This window comes from Rhipicephalus microplus, chromosome 8, assembly GCF_043290135.1.
Source record: "Rhipicephalus microplus isolate Deutch F79 chromosome 8, USDA_Rmic, whole genome shotgun sequence".
NCBI classification, from domain to species: Eukaryota; Metazoa; Arthropoda; class Arachnida; order Ixodida; family Ixodidae; genus Rhipicephalus; species Rhipicephalus microplus.
In genome coordinates this window covers 8,904,154-8,926,563 of record NC_134707.1, presented here as the reverse complement: position 1 = coordinate 8,926,563, position 22,410 = coordinate 8,904,154, and the positions used below count along the sequence as shown (strand labels likewise).

General features: G+C 44.1%; 1 protein-coding gene across 2 annotated transcripts in view; it reads left to right on the top strand.

Annotated features, from left to right (window-relative positions):
* LOC119165178 (venom metalloproteinase antarease-like TtrivMP_A) overlaps positions 1-21,206 on the top strand; it is a 28,611-nt gene extending 7,405 nt beyond the window's left edge. For both annotated transcript variants that reach the window (XM_075870946.1, XM_075870947.1), the window contains exons 5-14: positions 163-225; positions 3,338-3,495; positions 4,446-4,517; positions 5,592-5,716; positions 5,888-5,937; positions 14,497-14,605; positions 14,694-14,831; positions 17,100-17,265; positions 19,755-19,865; positions 20,900-21,206. In XM_075870946.1, coding sequence (XP_075727061.1) covers positions 163-225; positions 3,338-3,495; positions 4,446-4,517; positions 5,592-5,716; positions 5,888-5,937; positions 14,497-14,605; positions 14,694-14,831; positions 17,100-17,265; positions 19,755-19,865; positions 20,900-20,947 — 1,040 coding nt within the window. In that variant the 3' untranslated portion in view covers positions 20,948-21,206. The remainder of the gene's footprint in view (positions 1-162; positions 226-3,337; positions 3,496-4,445; positions 4,518-5,591; positions 5,717-5,887; positions 5,938-14,496; positions 14,606-14,693; positions 14,832-17,099; positions 17,266-19,754; positions 19,866-20,899) is intronic.
* Positions 21,207-22,410: the final 1,204 nt, after the last annotated feature.

Below are 22,410 nucleotides of genomic sequence, written 5' to 3'. Positions count from 1 at the left end.
ATTGAGCTCTGTTGACGTCGTTGTCGTCATTGTCAATATCGTCATTGTCGTTGGCATTATCGTCGTTTGCGTTATTGTCGTTGTCGGTGTCGTCATTGTGGCTGCTGTTATTGTTGTTGTCGTCGTTGTCGTCGTTGTTTACCAACCCCCAACACTCTTCAGGAAATGTGCGATCACCATACTGGGGACGGAGACCGACTGCCACACGCCCGGAACGGTATACCGGTCAGTACCTCATCTACAACATGTCCCTAGTTGTTCAGTGTGCGTAAACATAGCTTACCAGGCATCGAAACAGCTTTCGCGAGATTGTTATTAAATGCGAAGCATTTTCTTGCATACTCCAAGCAGTTTTGGTGTCTATCTACGTATCTATCTATCTATCTATCTATCTATCTATCTATCTATCTATCTAGCCGACTACGTCTGCATCCTCTCGTGATCACCTCTTTCCCTTGGGGTAAACTAAACTAGGTATGGGAGGGTAAGATGGTCTACACAAAAACAACTCACTGGTCATGACACGAATAATCTCAATCCCATCGCGTACGTCGTCAAACACTTTCCGCCAGACGTCAGCACATACCCACTAGCGGGTATGTGCCGCATGTGATTGACGCTTCATATCTACCCAGGAATGTTGAGAACACACATGGGTAATGTGCAAACGCGAGCGTTAAGAAAAACTTGACATCAGCTGCGTTGACCCGATGAATGTAACGAAAAAAATGTCATGGTCTCAGTGGGAATCGAACCCCGGCATTCTGTGTGGCAACTAAATATTCTACCACAGCACCACGCAAGGTATCTCAATTGCTTTTCAATAGACTAATCTTCGTGAGCCGACAGTTAGGGATGCAGTCATGCATATCCTGTTTTATAAACATTATATATGTACACCTATGATACAGCCGTCACGTTGGGTAACTGTAGGTAAGCACCATGTACTGAAGGTGATTGTCAGTTTATATCAACATAGGAAAGGCGCGAACAGACATTGGTAAAGTTAATTCGAGAATTTTAAGAAATATTTGCGCATCTACGCAAAATCAATGATGACGAGCGGGCTAAGCTATACTTCCTCATGCCCTGAATGTCTAACGCGTAAAGAACCAACTAGCATAAATGACGGACAGATGGCAGAACGGATAGACGGACAGGTGGACGTAGACAAGGATGCATGGATGAACGCACGAACGAATGCACAGACGGATGGACGGACAAATAAATGGACGGACAGACGGACAAGCGAAAGGAGCTGATGATCATATAATGTGCTATCGTGTATACGGTTGAATACACACAAAGTCGGTTGTTTACACATCTGTTTTCGTTTTTTGTTGTGCAAGTGTTCAGTTTCGGTTTGGGTTTTGCGAGGCGTGATGCACGCCAATTAAGTCGGCCCTAAGGAGCTTCGCCCCTAAAATCTGGCATCGGAAGCGTTGACCCAGTGAACGCATCGAATAAATGTGGTCCCAGCACGAATCGAACTCCAGCATTATGCGTGGCAATCAAGTGTGCTACCACAGAGCCACGCTAGGTCTCGGAAATTATTTTCAAGTAGACTGTAATGTTCACTAAATGTCAATTGTGATGACAGTGCTGGTTATCCAATCCTATAAACAGTACACACGCACTCCTATCACACAACCGTCACGTCGGGCTAACGACTAATGTAGTTAAGCGCCATCCACTGAACTTCATTTATGTAGCAGTTTCCACGGCCACCATCCTCGCTGGCGAAAGCACTACATATTAGCTTTCCTTCTGTTGTTGCTAATACCCATGTTGCTGTTGTTAGCATCGTTACGTAACAGTAAGCTTGTCACTGTTTAGCATACGTCGGGGCGTACAACATGTGTACTTATCTTTAGCGTGACTTCATAACGTATCGCTCAATAAAAGAACTACAACGTAGTCACTTTCCCTCCGCATGCTTTGCATAACATCAATTCACAAGGTGCGTGAGATCTGCCTAATTTTTTTTTCTTTTAACCTTCACAATTTTGTCCCCGCCTTCTTTGCTACGACAATTATACGAGGAAATAAGAAGTTACGTAAAGGAAAAAGAACTGACCATGCACCAGGCGTTTAACTATTATTACAACCGCTAACAACACTATAACAAAACACTATTGTTTTGAGCAAGCCAATAGCAATAAACGCAATAAACGTCCTGATGAAATCATTTGTAGCAATACGTGTGAAGAGACTCTAATCAAGCTCTTCTTTACACTAAGAGTCTCCCATCGAACCTTAAAATTACAGGAATGTATGAAGCTCTCGCAATAACATCGTCAATTTTGTAACGAACAAATTTATTGCATAACAAACAGCGTGTCATGGTTGATGGTATGTTGGAATAACAAATATTGGCTGAGGGTTACTAGTTATGTGAAGCACCCTCATAACTGTAATTGATGCAGCAGCAGTGAGAGTGCAGTAGACTTCGGCAACGTCCGCAATATAGCCCTTTTCATCTACACTCCAGCTGTTCGTATCACATATGCTTCTGATATCAATTCATCAAACAAAATACTCATTTTAAATGAAGGCTTTTTTTGATTACGTAAGTATCACGGCCTAAAAGCTTAGTTTTTGAAACTGCGAACCTTATAGTCTTAGGAATAAGTAGGTTGTGACTCCATAAAGTGAAAAATTTCTAGTATCACGAATCACATGCTTTAGTAATTAGCACAACTATCTGTATGCTATCAATATACTTGGTAGTCTATTGGAACTTTAAGGGCCACCGTAAAGACGCCATTTTATCGCCTACAACAATATATGCACAGAGTTCAATAAAGTTTAAGCCCAAGTTCTCGAAGGGACACCAAAGCGAAACAATGGCTTGGTTCAAATTGACAAATTGCACTTTGAGAACTCTAATACTATGTCTCACTGCCATAAGTTTATTATTGCCGGAAAAAGTAAGCTGAAGTTTCATTTTTTTAATATGTTGCTGATTACTCCGCGAGTGACGTCAAGGTTTTTCAAAATGCATTTCCCGTACTTTTTCGTAATTGGCTCGGTGAAACTTTTTGAAGCTTCGTTTGCTGCATTTATGGCCCCCACAGATGACAATTTACTTCCATTTTACTGGTTATAAGTTGCATAGCACGCAGTAGGTGCCTTGAAAATGTATGACGTGATGTTGTCTGGTGCGGAAATCTCAAGGGGGCGTGTCTCCGCCCGCATTTCTATGTCACGTGTTTTCTTGCTTACCAAGCTGGGTGTCGCGGTAATAGTGGTGTGTTCGAAATCGTGAAATGTGGCTTTACTAATGCGCAAAAAATAATTATGCTGTTTACTGTTCCTTTAATTATGATTATGGTAGACTCCCAGACTACAACGTCCACGGCATCTACAATGACGGGCAGAAGGCCAGCGAATAGTTTTGTGGTTGATCTTCATATAATTTCTGACCAAGAGCACAACCAGAATTTCGATTCCAAAGAAGATTTGATTGGCTACTTGGCGATCATGGTGAATGCGGTGAGAACGCTACATTTTATTTTTTTCTACTTATTTTTGTTTTATTTTTGTGTTACTTCTTTTTCGCTATCACATTTCTTCAGCCTGATTCATTACTCAGAGTATGTAATCATGCATTCAAAATAGAAAGAACGATTAGATGAGGTGTGAAAGTTCACGATACCATTCATATAGTTTTAAACCATGGTTTTTCTTTAACACAATCTGCTTCATCTTTTTTTTTTCTTTACCAAGTTTGTAAGCAGTCGGCAGGCTATGTTTACTTTTTACAAGCTTACAGTTTGATGGGTTTGTTACAAATGTGTTGCTTTACTAAAGCACTTTCGTCACACCAATATATGCATATTTTACGAAAGGTCTTGAAATTCAATGGCACTGGGTTCCTCAGTGCTAAGCGAGAAACGGACAAACTCGTTCACACTTCATCTTAACCTTCACCGAGTGCCACTGCTTCTCGTTCAGTGAGCGGATGCGCACACAAGTACACTGCAATTGCACTCCACTACAATCATTATTCATGCTGTGGGATTAATCTGGTGCCTGAACACTCGTTTTGGCGTGAGTATTTAGCAGTTGTCCGTTTTATTTTAAATCACGAAAGGTGTACAATAAACAAAGTAGCAGCCATTGTCAGTAGGTGGGCAATTCGTCACGTGTAATTTCTCCCACAACTATTGTTGGAATAGAGTCTTCGATAACGTTATATACGTGGTGCAGAGACATAAAGACATGACGGGAACTAGTGCAGTAACAATGCTGAAAGGTGCGTTGGTTGGTGTACGATTTAAGATGAAAACGTCTTCGTTTTAGAGAACGTTATGCTTGTTGCTGGCTTTCGTCTTGAATTAGCTCGATTTGTGAAAATCAGTGTAACTTAAGTAAATGAGTTACAAATAAACTGGTAGAAGTGACTGGACTTATCGCGAACACCTTTCATAATTTTTTTTCAGGTAACGCTAAGATATCTCGAAATAAAAACGCCTAGCATTACATTTAGGATTGTTGGAGTGACTATGAGTAAGGTGAGTCCAACATAGCTATACAATGAAAAACTTCTCAGAAAACTTCAGCTTGTCAAATTTGTTATTGCTGTAGCATTTTATTTATTGATATTTATTCTATTTACATACTTCCAACTTTTTTATTAATGCTCTTGAAGGCAGCACGTATATGTTATTAAACAATCAAGGACCTTTCATGATGAAACAAGCGCCAAAAAAATACAAACACTCAGAAAGGACACAGGACAAGTGCCTACTAGCAACTGAAATTTTTATTTCAAAACGAACACTTATATATGCATAACACGCATGTACATGATCTCAAACCACCCCAGTTATCATAAACAACGTGATATACAAAAAAAACACACCCATATCGACGGAACAGAACCGGAAAAACACGCGTTAAGTCGCTCAAAAATACAAAAAGAAAATATAAAAATTAGATTCACTGACTTATGTTACGTCCAAAAAAAAAGAAATTCCGCATCTGTTAGTGGAACAGACGCTCGACTGACGCACTTGTCACCTCCTTTCTTAATTTGATACGCTTCCATTATTTTTCTCGTGGTACGCTTCTTGTGTTCGTCAATTATTCGTGTGTCTGAAAATTTCGGCTGGCAAGTGCACTCCTTGCAGTGCACCGCTAAGTGCGAGGGCGGGGACCTCTTAAGTTAAGCATATATAAGCGTTCGTTTCGAAAGGGAAATTTTCAGTTGCTTTTTGGCGCTTGTTTCATCATGAACTTATGCCAACATGACTCTGCCTTGTTATACAGCTATGATGTGTCCGTTCATATTGCATCAAAAGAGTTGACTGTTCGGGAGTTCGTTCTTTGACATAGAAACTATTGTGAGGGCGCAACTAAACAAAACACACAGGAAGAAATGAACGAGAGCAGTGTGTTGTGTTTAGTAGCACCGTCACGATGGTTTATATGCCATATTGCGTCGTTAATGTATGATTTACGTGTCAGTGCCGCAACCTTCAGCGATGTTTGACACCCGAGCTGCAGGGTGGTATTTATGAACGAGTTCCTTACGGGAGGCGTTGCGACCCGAATCAGATGCTGTGTATTTTTTTATTCAAACGCAGGCCGACGTATTTCTTAGCCACATTCTCGGCACAATAGAGGCATACGAAACTCTCGCGAAACTGGAAAAATATTACAACGACGATAACATTCCAGGAAACCCTGATGTAGTGTTCCTCCTAACTAAGTGAGTACTAAGAAAAATCTTGTCATAACCCAAGGCAGCCATACATGTACGAATTTTCGAAAGCATTCAGTGTCATTTTTGTGACCATGAGATAAACTTGCACAGTGTTTACCTATATTACCCATCTTTTGTTTCGTCCTATTTCTATATCGCTGTTGTGCTTCTTTGCAGTCGGGATATGTCTACAGCTAGGGGCACATCTCTTGATAAGAATATTGCAGGTAAGAGTAGTCACTTAGCACTTCGTTTCATAATAGAGTAATTTCAATGAGATGTAACCATACCTGTATTGTATACTGTACAGCATTGCTTCTTTTTTTCTGAAATTTAGTATGGTTGTTGAAATAACAAGCTTACAAAGTGCTTGTTGAGAAAGTAGAAAAAAACTTAGAAGCAGTTAAAAAGGATTAGTAATTTTTTAGCGATCTTAGTGACGTATTACACCTCAAATTATTTGTCGTAGCAGAGCTCGAGTAAGCAGAATAAAATGTCTCAACAAAAAAGGAAGTGTTTACTTTGATAGTGTCACGGCTAGGTATTTATTTGACGATGGTCTCTCATCTCGTCTTCAAGCTTATTTTGGGCGTGTAGAAAAAGAATGCTGTGTGTGGACTTTTTATTGCTCAATAACAATACAACTGCGTCAATAAAAAGGTGGATTTCAAATAACACATGATGTTTCTTCTTAGCTAGACAGGAAGCATTATTATTGCATGAATCAAGCAGAAAACGTAAACGTAGGAATGACAATCTAAGAAAGAATGGGTCAGTATTGAATTCTGTGTGTAAATACGTGGATAAACGCCTGATGCAGTGAGATCTATTAAAACGTTATGTAGGGGCGACCGAGCGACTTAGGGGGTTCTTGATGATGATGATGTTTAGAGTTTAATGGCGCAAGGCCGACTAAGGGCAAAGAGCGCCAAACAGAAGTGATTACATTAAAGTGACAAGGAAGTAAAAGAACATCTCAGTAAAAATGGACAAAGTAAAACACAACGTAATGGAAGATGACTGGTCTAAAGGGCCAGGTTGTCAAGCATGATAAGAAATGAGATGTAAAAATTTCACGTCGGTAAGAAATTTTAAAACGCGTTTGACTGAAAACAGTGCTTCGTCTCCTATGAAGTGTGACGGGTGTGGTGGAATATGTCGCGTGTGTAGTTGTGGGAAGTATTTGCGTCGTGTTGTGTCAAGTGCCTTACATTGTATCAGGATGTGGATCACGGATAGGGCCTCTCCGCACCTGCTGCACAGAGGTCTTGGAGACCCAGTGAGAAGGTGCGAGTGCGTTGCATGAGTGTGCCCTATCCGTAATCTGGCCAAGGCGACTTCAGTGTATCTATTACGTGCGTCGGTGGTGTATGGTCCCAAATGTGGTTTTATTACGTGTAACTTGTTGTCTGTTTGTTCACTCCAGTGTGTTTGCCATGTTTTACGAAGTTGTTGTCTGATGTGTGGTTTCACGTCGGTGTAGGATAATGTGGTTATGTCTACTGTATTTAGGAGTGTAGCAGCAGCAGCCATTCGATCCGCTGCTTCGTTCCCGGCTATACCACAGTGGCCAGGGACCCAACAAAGAACCAGTTCAAGGTTGCGTACATACACAGACATAACAGCTTTGACAATTAGATTGACAACATGGTTTTTCGAAGGCATTGTTGACGACAGTGCCCGCACAACACTGAGGGAGTCTGTATAGATAATGGATTGTGAGATGTCGCTTTGAAGTATATGATTAACAACAAGAAGAACACCATACGCCTCTGCGGTAAAGATACTAGTATGACTATTCAGCGTTTTAGTGACACTAAGGCCGGGTCCATGCGCAGCGCAGGACACAGAGGTGGCAGTTCTAGAGGCGTCCGTATAAAATTCAGCACATTGATACTTATGCTGCAGATGCAAGAAATGCTGCAGAATAGCACATGTGGGAGCTCGGTTTTTATCTATATGTGTAAAAGATGTGTCACATAAGACAGCGCGGAGATGCCATGGTGCTATAAAATCTGTTGGAGAACTTTGGATGGTGTCTAGAAAAGAGACAGAAAGCTCTGACGCTTCCTCTCTAGCTCTGTAGGAGAAAGACGCAGAGAACGATGGTCGGTTTAAAAGGAGTTCAGTCATGGACGTATCATAAAAAACTGATTTAAAAGGATGGTGAGGCATGGATGAAAGTTTAAAAGCATAAAGGAGATCTGTGTATGCTCGCTGACGTTGCAGGTTCCATTTGTTACACTCCACATAGAGGCTTTCGACCGGACTAGTCCGGAATGCACCACACGCCAGGCGGAGCCCCAGATGGAGTACCGGGTCCAGCATTTTGAGGGATGTTTTACTTGCTGACCCATAAACAACGCTACCATAGTCCAATCGCGAACCTATTAGGCTGGTAAAAACACGTAATAAAAGTTGTTTGTCAGCACCAAAAGAAATGTGCGAGAGAACCTTCATGATAGTCAGTGTTTTTAAGCATTTATGTTTTAGTTGTTTTATGTGTGGGATGAATGTCAGCTTTTCGTCAAAGATTATTCCTAAAAACTTGTGTTCCTTTTTGACGGGAATCGACACACCATTAAGATGAATGTCAGGATCCGGCCGGATGCCACGCCTCTTAGAAAAAAGAACACAAGTGCACTTCCCCGGATTAAATTTAAACCCGTTCCTATCTGCCCAGCCAGCTAGCTTGCTAACACCAAGCTGTACTTGGCGCTCGCAGACAGATAGGTTACAAGACTTAAAAGATAATTGTACGTCGTCTACATAAATTAAGCAGGAAATCGACGGTGGCAATGCCTTCCTCAGTGAGTTCATTTTCACAATGAAAAGGGTGCAACTTAAAACTCCACCTTGTGGCACTCCATTTTCCTGAACATGAACTCTAGATAGTGCAGTTCCAACACGCACTCGAAACGTTCTTTCGGACATGTAACTGGCAAGCGTGTTGAACATGTTACCCGAAATGCCAAAAGACTTGAGATCAATGAGGATACCATACCTCCAAGCAGTATCATACGCCTTTTCTAAATCAAAAAATACTGTCATGCAGTACTGCTTGTGGAGGAAAGCATCTTTTACATATGCCTCTAATGCAACGAGTTGATCGTTGGTAGATCGCCCCGCCCTGAAGCCTGCCTGGCAGCCCTCGAGAAGACCGTTGAACTCGAGAAAGTACACAAGTCTCCTGTTTATTATCTTCTCGAAGAGCTTACACAGGCAGCTAGTCAGGGCAATGGGACGATAACTGGCAGGAGAGGAAGGGTCCTTCCCTTCCTTTAGGAAAGCTACTACTATGGCCTCCCTCCAAGAGCGAGGAATGTGCCCCAAAAGCCATATTTTATTGTATAGGTGTAAGAGTGTTTCAAGAGTTTCTGGGTGTAGGTGCTGTATCATGGTGTATGTAACCTTATCTGCACCTGGAGCTGAAGGTTTGCACGTGCTCAAGGCAGCCCTCAACTCATAGAGAGTGAATTCAGAGTTGTAAGAACTGTTCGATTTCTCTTTGTCGTGTAAGGGCTTTTTTTCAACAGATGTTTTGTGTTTCATGAAAGTGTTTGTGTAGTGTGCTGAGCTGGACACGTGTTGGAAGTGTTGTGCGAGTGTGTTAGCCTGGTCTTCCAGTGTGTCCCCTGTTGTACTAACCAGGGGCAGGCTGTGTGTCTGTTGTCCTTTTAGTTTGCGTATTCGTGTCCAGACTTTGTGTGTGTCAGTGTATGAGTTGATGGAAGTCAGGAAGGTGCGCCAGCTGTCCCTTTTCGCCTCACGACGCACTCGCTTCCCAAAAGCCTTTGCCCGTTTAAACGAAATGAGGTTGTCCGACGTGGGGTACCGGCGAAGGACACCCCACGCTTTGTTCTGGGCCTGTCGCGCCCGCCTGCAGTCCTCGTTCCACCAGGGCCGCCTTGGGTTGCAGGACGCACTGGAGGCCAGGGGAATGGACTTTTCGGCGGCGTCAAGGATGTGCGCCGTGATGAGTTGGGCGGCTTCCTCCACGTGTAGGTGTTCTATGGATGTGTGGTGTAGTTGAGATGTTTGTGTGAATGTGCTCCAGTTTGCTTTTGATTCATTAAACCTTTTATGGGAAGATGAACTGCTTGGGCCTGTGCCTAGATACGTTAATGAGGTGGGGAAATGGTCACTACCATATGGGTCCGTGCCCACACCCCACTCAAGACATGGAAAGAGAGCTGCGGAACCAATAGCCAAGTCAAGATGCGAGTATGTATTGTGTCCTAAGTTATGGTATGTAGGCTGTTTTTTGTTGAAAAGGCATGATCCGGAGGATGTAAGAAACTTCTCTATTAGGCGACCTCGGGTATCCGTTCTGGAGGAGCCCCAAAGAGGGTTGTGCGCATTAAGGTCGCCTATGAGGATGTACGGTTCGGGCAGCTGGTCGACCAGCGCCTCGAAGTCAGAGCTCACAAGTGAAAAATCCGGAGAGATGTAAACGGAGCATACCGTTATCAACTTATTAAATATTATTGTACGGATCGCTACAGCCTCGAGGACAGTGTTTAAAGAGATAGGGTGGCATGCTAATGACTTCAGTGCGATAATAGCAACACCTCCTGAGGAGTGGGTGCAGCCAACCCTGTCCTTTCTGAATACCATATACCTATTTAAGAAATTTGTGTTTTTAGAATTAAGGTGGGTTTCCTGGAGACACATGATACTTGGCTGTCTGTCATGCAGAATCTCATACACATCGTCCAGGTTTTTAAGGAGGCCTCTGCAGTTCCATTGGATTATGTTTTCTGTTCCCATTATTTGAATTTAAGAAGACTGGAGTGTGTGTGTTTGTGTGTGTTTATGTGTCGTCTTTCGGGGCTGTTACTCTTGGCTTGGGCTTTTTAGGCCCTTCTGAAGGCTTAGCCGTCACAGGCCGCTCCTTGCGCTGCGTGGCAGGCAGGAACGGCCGGACATCCATGTCATCATCAGATGTCCGAGGGGTGCCCGTCGAGCCGGGCCCCTGGACTTGGCCCCCTTTCGGGAGCCCTTCGTTTGAGCCGCCACCCCCGGGGGTGCCACAGGTGGCACGGGCGGTGCGGTGGCGGTGGGATCCGGTGCGGGGCCCGCGGTGTCCATCATCTCGGCACCCTCCAACGCACTGGAGGACGGGGAGGCCGAGGCGGGAGCGGCACCGGTCCCAACAGAACTGGTTTGCACCACATCCGCTGCTGCCTCAGCAAGCGGTGTGGCGACAGATTGGGCTGCAAGAGGCAACCCAGGGGGGGGCGGGGGCGGGACCAAGTCCGACTCGCGGTACTGGGTCCCCGCCGAAACAAGACGCCGCTCCGCCCCCCGGCGAGCTGCGTCGGCGTACCTCCCCAGAGGGAAAGAGGCGAACCTCTTTCGCGCCTCCGGGAAGGTGATGTTCTCTGTGACCTTTATGTTTATTATTTTCTTTTCCAATTGAAACTTCTCGCATTTTCTGGAGTACGCCGCGTGTGGGCCCTGACAGTTGATGCAGAGAAGTTGTTGAGAGCTACAATTATCAGTGGGATGGTCATGTTGGGCGCACTTGGCACAGGTTATTTGGCCCCGACACGAGTTAGTACCATGCCCGAACCTCTGGCACTTGAAACAGCGCCGCGGGTTCGGGATGTACGCTCGGACGGAGCACCGGATAAAGCCTGCATTAATATAATCTGGAAGATTGGACCGATCAAATGTGAGGATTATGTGCCTAGTGGGTATTTCCTTGTCATCTCTTCTGATGGTAATGCGCCGAACTGCCGTCACACCTTGGTTTCGCAGGCCTTCAAGGAGGTCGGCCTCTGTCTCGTTTGCCAGATCTGGCTCCGAAATCACGCCCTGGGAGCTGTTGAGGCTGCGGTGGGGCGTGACTCGAATGGCCAGATCGGCGATGCGGGTTTGAGCAAGGAGCTTGTCGGCCTGGTCCTGTCTACTGAGCTCGACAAGGACTTCGCCACTTCGTTGTTTTTTGGCCTTGTACGACTCTCCAACAACACTCTCAAGAAACTTTGACACAGGAAATACCGACAGTGAAGAAAGAGGTTTGGATTGGTCGACCGATTCCATCACCATGAAGCGAGGGAAGTTGTTCGGTTTGGGAGGACTCAAGTTAGGTAGTGGTGGGAAAGAAACTTCGGTGCGGCCCCTTTTCGGGGGCCGATCACGTTTGGGGGGGGGTTTGGAAAATGCCATGTAACAGATTGAAAAGCAGGGAACGGGGGTACTTTCGTCGCTCGGTTTACCCTGATGCCGAGAGAGGTCCCGGAGCTCCCTGCCTGGTAGACAGGCAGGGAGCCCATCGGCCGGAGCTTGACCAAGGCTCCGACGGCCACCGTTTACGGCTTCTACCCTTCACCTATAAACACCTCGCCACGGTTGGGCACAGCTTATGTTGGGAGCTCGGGGTCCGCGGTGTCGCCACTCACCGTCACCTAGATTACTCAAGGTGCCCCGTGCGGGGACTTAGGGGGTTCTTACGCATCTCAATATTTTATCGGCGAAGCTGCATCAGCTCGTAATATAAAGTATGTCAATGCCAAAACTATCATCATTAAGGTTATGTGTAACAGAACTTGGGCCACTCCCAATACCCACCACTAATACAATAAAACAAAGCGAGCAGCAGACGGCCGTCAAATACCAATTAATGTTTGCAAATGAATTCCGCTTAAACACGCAAAATAGCGGAAGGGTTAAGGAAGAAAAAATAACCAGCCGTTTGTGGCACAAAGCCACAAGAATATCCGTAGGGATTTCTCAGAAAGAAATGCCTCTTAGTTGCCGAAAATATCATCCTGGTGCAAGTTTCTTACCTGGGACCAACGATTTTTCGGGGTGGTCACTCTACCAATTGAGCTAACCAAAAAGCTAGAAATTGGTAGCGCAAGGGTGAATTCATCGACAACTCGAAGCACATAGACACAAGTACTGCAAATGAGTTCTGCGGAGACCCGAAACGTGGCGGAAGTGTTAAGAAACGGAAAATGAACAACCGTGTGTATTTTTCTTTTCCCAAATATTGTTTCTAGACAAATGTGGCGGTTCGGCCTAGTTGGTACGACATGATAGTCATAGCACGAGATCTGAACAGCAACACATGGTCATATTCTTCTTTTTGTCCCTTTGTTGTCGTTCTCATCTCGCGCTATAACAATCGTCAAATCGTAACCAGGAGGTGACAAAAGCTTTACTAATGTGGTATTAGGCTGTTTTAGCGTGGTGTGAAATCTCTGACGGTGCCCAAAAACAACGCGTCGCATTGCCCGGCGACCAGCCGCGCTGCAGCTGGGCAACAACTGCCATAACCTCGCAAAGCAGCGCATGCGCCGAGCGCACCTACACCCACCCACTGACAACATACACAACTTACGCACTGCAATGCATAGCCATAGCCTCGTATCACGTAACAAGGCAACTAGTCACCTCACAGGTTTAGACGCCGGTATAGACGTTTTCAGCTCTCTGGGTGCCGCCAAAGTATTTTCTGGGCGGCGCAAATTGGCATGATCTCCAAAAAAATGTCCTGCTGAGACTTTTGCTTCAGCCTTTGTACTCCCACGCGCAGCCCAACATTGTGGCGTTTTTCCCTCCTCTGAAAAAGTGCATAGATGTCTGCCTGAATGTGCCCAGGCAGTCATGGGGCCTCCTAAGAAAGCAGGTACTCACCAGGAGGAAGCCGTGCTTCTCGAAGCTACACACCTCGGTAAACGGCAACAACAGCATTGGGTCCCACACTGATGCTGTTTCGGTAATTATTTTTTTAATGGGGAAGGTTCACACCAACCCGCACAAACCTTCAGACTGGCAAGGTGGTTGACCCACAAGCAAAACTTACAACACAAACTTACAATATATCAAAACTTACAACAGCAAAACATACAACATATCAAAACCTAACGACAACATGGTGACAGCCGTCGTAAACTTAAAGACTGGAGGACGATTTCTTACACTTATTGGCAGGTCGTGGCCACGTAGTCGCCAGTAGATGTGCACTTTGATTCAGGCACCTCTGATGATAACTGAACGTTTCATGTATGCACCATCAATATTCTTTTCAAACCACATGGTTGTTTCACTTACTTTTCAACAAAGCACTCTAGAATTCTCAGCAGCACTCAGTGCAGCATTACGGGGATCATACTCGAAATAACTTCGAACCAGATACTAATCTCCAAACTTCACAGACAGTTTATCTAGTAATAAGTAGTGACTTCTCGCAATTCCTGAAAACGTATTGTCGAGTCTGCACTATAGCGATGTATACAATGAGTCTGAACACGAGCCAGTTTAATATCAAATTTGTCTTGTAATCATTGAAAGCGCACTTGTTGGATCATTGGTCTATTTAGTGAATGGGCGCAGGTGTTTAGAAAAGAAGCATGGGATAATTAGCAGAGACATTATGGCAAGTGTTTTTAAAACGGGCAATTACTTTCAATTATATATAGCAACTTGTGCATTCCTGTACAATTCGCACTCGGCAGAATGCGGCAAAAGCGTTCGAAAGGCAGATTTTTTTAAGAGAATCATATATACAAAGCTACTAGTAACAATAGGCGCGATCAAGTGATTCTGTTGTCTACGGCACAATACTTAAATTCCCTTATTATACAACAAAGCGCCACCTCCTTTGAGAGACTCAGACATTTCTAATAAACTTTCACCTGTTTGATTGCGAGCGAATCAATGTCCGCACACTGCGCAACAGTTTTAAATCCAACCTCCACTGTAAATTATTCTGTTTCTTTCGTCTTTTCACGGGAGTCATGCTAAATAAATTGATGCTTGCATATCTACGGCAGGACTTGCAAATGTCGCTGGGGTATGTACAAGGCACCGAGTGGCTATGGCTGAAGACGTCGCTCCCTCCTTTGACGGCGTCTTCGGAATGGCTCACGAGATCGGCCATTCGTAAGGACATTCTTGACAGCTTTGTCTCGCTTTGATCGGTCCTTATACTTTGCACGGGAAGCTGGCGAACTTACTTTTGGCGGCGCAGGCTAGGCGCTCGGCATGACCCTCGGGGAACCGGGGAGTGTGCTTGGAGACTTGGCTACCTGATGAGCTATGAAGACGGCGGCCCGAACAAGTACAGGCTATCTACGTGCAGCATGGAGGCCATAAAGATTAACACAGAGTAAGTACACGGATTAGCTTTTATTGTTCTAAAGATTCTTGTGAAGTAGCTACATGTATGACGTGAAATATCGGACATAGCATCGCAGCTAGTGTGCGTTGATTGAGAGGACATCGCACATTGCTTAAAAAACACGGAAAAAAATTGTTGAGACGAATTCGTGTGTGGGCTGGTTGAGCCATTAGAGCACATATATCAAATCTGTCGTATAAAGGGATACTTATTTGCGATTTCCTATGTTTCATAACTCCCTAACTACATCCACTACAGTCGTCGTGACACTATGTAGAACAATTCAGGCGCAAATTGGCCAGCTCGTTCTCAAAGTTATATCCCCCCCATCGGTATTTTTTGTAATTTATTTTAACGCGATATATAGTGTTAAAAAGCTCGTTTTGCAGAAACTACAGCGTTGGTGCCCGCGTCGGTGTCGGTGTCGGCACCTTCGATTGTGAGCGAAAAACTATTGTCTTGGGCATGACCAAAAAAATCTAAAAAGATGCAAATAAAGTTCTGGATCGAACCTTGGTCGTTTGCGTGATGAAAGTGTGAATATAGTGAAAATAACTTCTTCTGCTAGGAAATGCAGTGAAAGTAACTTTCATGCTTTACAAACTCACGGGTTCTGTATACATGCTTCACGATACAGCATAAAATATTGCCGTGATAATGTGTGGCGCAAGCGTCTATTGCCACTGGGTGTCAAAACATGTGATTACCATAATGACTTCATGGTTCAAAGCTGGTCGCCCACTTCAAAAGGCACACATGTTACTGCAACTATTCATTTAGGGCCACATAGAGAGTGCATAGCAAGTTCGAAAAGAGTTCTTGACTAAGTGCTTGAAGCACGCACTAGGTACAAGATACCGCTATCGCATTCAACTCGTAAAGGCGAAGCTCAAGTATCTCCCAATTTTTTCATAAAACACTGCGCAATTTTACCGCACCTTTCATTGTCCTTATTTCTGGGTATCGCTATCTACCACTTGGTCACTAGGGGTAAAAGTGCAAGAACTCTCTTTTCACCATTCAACTGAGGTATGCAACGCGCATTACAGCTAATCATAGGTGAAAGAAAAGAAGCTAGAGTTTTACCCTTTGATTCTTTGAAAAAAAGTTGTCGCTCGTGCAGAAGAAAACCGTCTTACAAAATTTTACAAATCTGCTTATGACTCATGCCGCAGGAAAGATGTAGGAAACTCAATGTCCTCACGTTAATACTGCTTAGTAACTTCAGAAACTTGCTAATTCTTGTGAATTATTAGTGATTTTCTGCACATTGTCATGTAGTAAAGTAAAACGCTGCCTATATATATTGTCATTCTGATTTACTTATTGTTCAACATTATTACATGTAGTCAGAGGACAAAGATACTCATGCCACTGGCGCTCTATCCCGGACCTGGGCCTTTTGTAAACAAGTGGCATGTGAATTTACGGCTACCGGCAGTTCTTCCTGAAACAATAGTAGCGACATGATCCTTTCTCCTCTTTCTATTGTCTTTGTCCGCTATTAGCTGCAGATTTATACATTGAACACGGTGACACTGAGCAAATTAACGGCAACTAGAAATCAACTGAAATCACATAGAGACAACAGACGGAAACTACAAATGATCTAATTATATCACACCAATAAAACTAATGAATGTAATGATTTGCAAATTATGATTGTTTCTTTGTTTCCTTTGTTATTCAACCTTAGCGAAGCAACAACAACCGGGGGACATTATGGGACAGTCACAGGGTAGTAATAACACATACGAAGCAGACAGCGGAAACCATGCCATTAGTTACAGTTTCCCTAAAAGACTTGTAAAAGGAGATATTTGTTGGGTCATGGGGCTGGGACAGCTTTATGCTCTCCCATACTAGAGTACATCGTACTCTAAGTCGTGTAGCTTTCTTTAAAACACAAAGCATAATTGAATACTTGTGAAAAGGTAGTGTGTACATTACTGAAGTCGTCATGGCAGGCTGTAGGGTTGGTGTCGAGCATAACAACACAGCATTACAAATGCAAAATATGAAGAGTACGAGAAGAACGACGCGTTCAGGTCTATAGCGTTGAAGTCTAGTGAGTTGGAGTCTAAAGTAGAGGTCCTTCTTCTCGTGTTCCTTTCTATGGTAGTATCCGTATGTTGCTTTGCTGACTATCTTACTGAAGTGCTTGCGATAGTCCCGATGCATATATCAAATAGTGCACCTCTTTAAGCTGTCTGAATAGCGAAAAAAAAAAAACAAATGTGGCGAATTGGTTTGCAGGAAGCTCTCGGGTGATTGTCTTGGTGAATCGACAACCAGAATGCCCCACACGGTAAAACCACACGTCATGCCGGGGCAACAAGTATCTGCCCAATACTACTGCATGTTAGTCATGAAAAGAACATTGAAACAGAAGAGGATTTCCGGTGATGCGTTTCCGAAAACGGTGAGATTTCCACATCCATACTAAAAGCCGGCTAATTATTAACGCTTTGTTATTTACTCAATAATTCGTCAGTACCAGAACAAATCCTCATCTACACAAAAACTTCTATTCATATCTCGACTTGTCAGACATTTCATCACAAGAACTTTATGGTAGTCCTCATTAACTAACGTTTAGGGGAGCCATGGGTCTCCCACATGAAGTTGGTGGCTCCGCCCATGACAAGACCCGAAGTCGAACTTCCATCACGATGTCGTCACAACGTCCTCATGATGCTGTCACAATGTCGATGAACGGCCTGGAGTTGAGAGTGAAAACTGCAGCTCTTCAGACATGCATCCCCGTTGCTCCTTCTTGACGGGTGAACAGGCATCAAGTGCTGGGTACAGCCAGATTATGTGCTTGAAAGAACATCACTCATGGCCACATTTGTGGCATGGTCTAACTTATTGGGAGACCCAGGGTCCATCTTATTAGTAGACCGAGGCAGGGGATAGGAACGGGTTTGCAGAAGTCCGAGGGTGCTATCCTGAGGCTGGTTTCATTCGGCATGGGGATTTGGAAATTTTTTCAGTGTCCGATGATAGTGGGAAACAATTTCGTGAAAAGTACACAACAGATTCTTACTTATGTCGACCTCGTTACGAACCTGGCTATCCGCGACAGTGTGGCTCGTGCATCGCATGCTATCCGGTGAGCCTGCTCGTTCCGAGGAGGTAAACTGAGTGGTCTAGATGAGCTTGGATCTACGTGATGTGGTACTCGCCCACGTTGCACTCCCGATTTCGTTCAAGTGCTTTGGTCACAATACTGTTCATCTGTTGAGACACAAAGGCGTCCGAGGAAAATCTTACTGCTATGTGCGATTATGAGAAGAAAACGATGAAAACGTTTGCGCAAGGAAAAGCCAGACCAATCACCGCTTTTTCCACCGCATGGGCCACTGTTACATAACAGAGGCTGCGTTCACCAGTTTGCCTTCTACGTAAACGACCGGAACAGTGAACTTAGCCCCACCGTCATATCTAGCGGCATCGACAAAGAGGGCCTCTGGGTTTTTACCAATTGGTCTCTTTTAAGGATGACCTTGACTCTCGAGCCCCGTCACGCAAAACAGTGTACATTTTGTCAGAAAACCAAATATCAAACGCACCTCAAGGGCTAAGCTTCACAAACCATCATTAGTGGAAGTACACGCGTGGAAGAGCAAGCCTATCATCATTTCACAAAACAATTATATTGAAAGCTTTGTGTTGCTCGTTTTTTTAAGATACAATTCTATTGAATTTTGTCAAAAAGGTTTTGTGGTTCTTTATGCTCCATCGTCTGTTGCTAAGGTGGCAAACAATAGCAGCGTCATACTTGCGCTAAATCCTTGGTGCACGTGTTTCTGGTGCTTCTAGTGTTGTCCTATAAGTGCGTAGCACTTTGGACTCGTCATCCATCTATATCGTAAGGGATCAAGCTCAAAGTGAAGTAGTCTATGCAAGCCCAAACTTGACTCTCAATGTTCAAAACTGGGTTTAAATAAACCAAGATGGTCAATTATTAAAATTAACGCCAGCAGCAGCAGCAGCAGCAGCAGAAGCAGCAGTAGCAGCATGACTACGTTCTCTGCAGGGCAAACCTACTAGAGAGTGCCTCTCATGATTTTCTCATAACTCGGTCTTGCACTTTCTGCTGTCACGTTGTACCTGCGAACTTTTTCATCTCGACAACCCACCTGACTTTCTGCCTCCTCTTTGGGCATTCTCCTTCTCTGGAAATCCAGTCAGGTACCCTTAATGACCAGCGGTTATCGTACCTACACTCTACAAGCCCGGCCCATGCCCACTTCAGAGTTCTTGATTTCGACGATGATATCCTTAAACCCGGTTCGTTTTCTGGCCCACTCGGCTCTCTTCCTGTCTCTTAAGCTTACACCTGTCATTTTCCTTTTCATCGAAAACATTCAAATTACCAGAAATATTTAAAGCAATCGTAATAATTCACCTAAAATTGCTGAAAACACTCCGGAAACGTGCGGCACGCACACACGTTGTGCAATAGAGGGCGTTACTGCTTCGTCTGGCACGCAACTGCTCTTATCACTTACGCTTCCCCAGCGCAATATCTGAAGAGCAAACAACCTGGCGTAACTCGCTACATACGCCCCGTATTTCAACTGCTGTAGCAAGCCGGAAGTCCTCAAAGCGCGGAAAGAAGTAGCGCACGTGTCGCACACTAAGTTTACGAACCTCCACAACAAGGTTCTACTTGTGCTAGGCAAACGCTACATGCTTACGTCAAACACTGACGTCATCGACGGTTTGGTAAACAGAGCGGTGGGCACTTTATGAACGGGGATTGCTGGGTAACCATGCTACACACTTCCTCTGGTTTCACAGTAGGGGAGCTGCATTTAGTGCAAGATTTAGGGCTACACTCGTCACTACACATTTCTTTTTTCACGCCTACTGTTTCCTATTTTGCGTGCCTCTAACTTACAGCCACCAGAACTGACGAAAGAGTGCAAGATGAAGTGCTGTTACTCGCAAGGTCGTCAAACTTGGTGCCAGAAAGTAGACCTTTTGGATGGAATGGAATGCGAACACAAAAGCGTAAGTACCTTGGTACTTCTGCCCATGTTCAAATATTAAGAGGGAACTTTATAACACCTGGAAAAACCAAACTAAGACTTCGACCGCAATGACAATTTCTGCTCACCACGTACCATTGAGCTTTGTAGCACCATCGTGGAAAAGGCATACCTTTAGCGAAATAGAGAATTGTTAAATACAACTAAGTACGAACATCGGTCGCTTAGTGAATTATGTGTGGGGAAATAACCTGTAACAAAAGAAAAAGGGGTTATGTGTGCCTTCACGAGTAGTTCGGAGTACTACATAACTGTCACTTGTAAGTGCAAGTCAACGTATTCTGCACGATTTCAGTAGGCGTCTGATCATGTCGATATGTCTGTTTCTAGTAACATTAAATAATTTCAGCACCCCATTTAGGTGATGTCCGCTGTGAATATGGAAATACTTCACTCGCATCGAGCTTGTTTTAAGGTGGTGTTTTGAAGAACAGCTACTTCTAGCTTTTGTGCATGTGTTTTCAGAACCCGATTGACACCATCCCCTTTGCGACAGCATCATGATCGGCTGTCTATAAGTGCACGAAATGTACATAACTTCATGGCAAAAGTCTCATAACTTAGTCGAGCAAGCGGCATTGTTCAAATAAACTGTAGTGTATTTTACAGAAATAACGTCAATAATAATTCAGCTTGTGTACAGTCAGTCATGGTACATTTTTTGATAAACTAAATTGAACACCTAATGCAAATTGCATGTGATTAAATCTGCAAATTGCCTAACATTGCTAAAATGTAAAAAAAAACATTCGGAAATTCCGGTCTAACGTTCCATGCCCACTGTACTGTCGCCCCAAAAACGATTCTTTGGGGCAAGCATTTTAAAAATGATGGAATGAAAATTAACTTTAAGTAACAATAATGCTTACGTTGCAATTGTCTCAGTGTGTGGGGTGTCTTCCTCGACATTAGTGCCGACAAACTTCAATGTAACTCAAGTCTCCGAATGCAGACATAGCGTCGCAAAGTGTTATACTATCACGTAATCTTTTCCAGACATGCATGAAAGGCGTCTGTGGAGCGAATAACCGGGTAGAAAAATAGCCGAAATAGCTACCTCACCAGGAGCATTGGATCCTTGTGAAGACAACGTGGACAAGAATGGCACTAGAATCTTTGACGAAGCCATCATTTTTTTCCACAACCATTTCTTCATTTGAAATTCAGGGTGGTATACCATTTGTGACACTAACTATGTAGTCATAAGCCATACGACGTTTATAGATTAAATAAAGAATGCGGTGTACATACACCCCAACAGACCATACCTTTACATAATAAATAATATATTCGCTTTGTTTTAGATCCTCGGGTACTTTAATAAATACATGGAAGCGACTTATCACAAGCAATATTCTCGGCTCTTGCGTTGGAGGTTTGATGCTATCAAGTTTGTAAGCAACACTACAAAGGTATATGATTGCATGTACTACGTTGCACAATTGCATCATGAAAACACCCGGATGTTGAATATATCTACGTCAACAACTGAACCACTCGTTGCGAGACCACAAGACCAACCACCTAAAGAAAGATTCTCTAGGCTAGTTTACGTCTTTTCATCGGCGGGACGAGGAAGTTCCTGGAAAGAATACGCCAGCACAGAAACGACATACACTGTCAATGTTTACTAAAGGTAACACTCGAGTGCGTGGCCTGCACGCTACGATGGCCGCTTGACCCGGCCTCTTGCATAATCACCTCGAAAGGGAAGGGGGTTGCAATCTTGCCGCTGGTTCCTTATCATCAGTGGCTGGGTGTCTTGCGTGCTACTGTAGATGCCGTGAAGAGAGACTACGATTGCTTTCGATCTGGTTAGAACGTATACTGCAGCCAGCCGCTCAATCGTGCAGTCTATTCGCTCGCGTGTTCCCTTTCACAAAAATCAACAGTGTACGTAGATTCAATGTGGAATAAAACACTCTCGCCACACACAGCGAGAAAACAAACCGTCGCATCAGCTTCAACGGTGTCTGAATAATTTAAATAGAAGGTAGCTGCACAAAAAGGCTACACTTGGAATGGTTGTGCATGCAAACGACGCCACGAAACATCAAAATGTCTGTGGGAACGCTATCGAGTTTACATGCACCAACACCTTTTTTAAGAATTCTAGGCTGCGTTGATGCGTACACGGCCTTCGAAATTTATGGAGATGGCAACGCATTGACAACGCTGCTGCAAATATCTGTGGCGCGAAGAGACGCAACTGTGTGGAAAAGAAATTCCACCGGACTTACGTCACGAAAATGCGGTGGCACTGTCTTGGTTCTTCATCAATGGTACTTGGTACTTCATCAATGTTTATGGTGTGTTATATATGAATGAGACCTCGAGATATCAATGCATACTTAATGACTTCCATGCACACACCAGGTGAAAAGCCTTGGCAGTCGTTCAGCAGATTGGGAACTTCTAGTGGCAGGTTGACACCGAGCACTTGAACTAGGTCATCATTGTGGCCAGTAAACCCGTCTGACGGCTGCATGTGCTCGATTAAGTCGCCA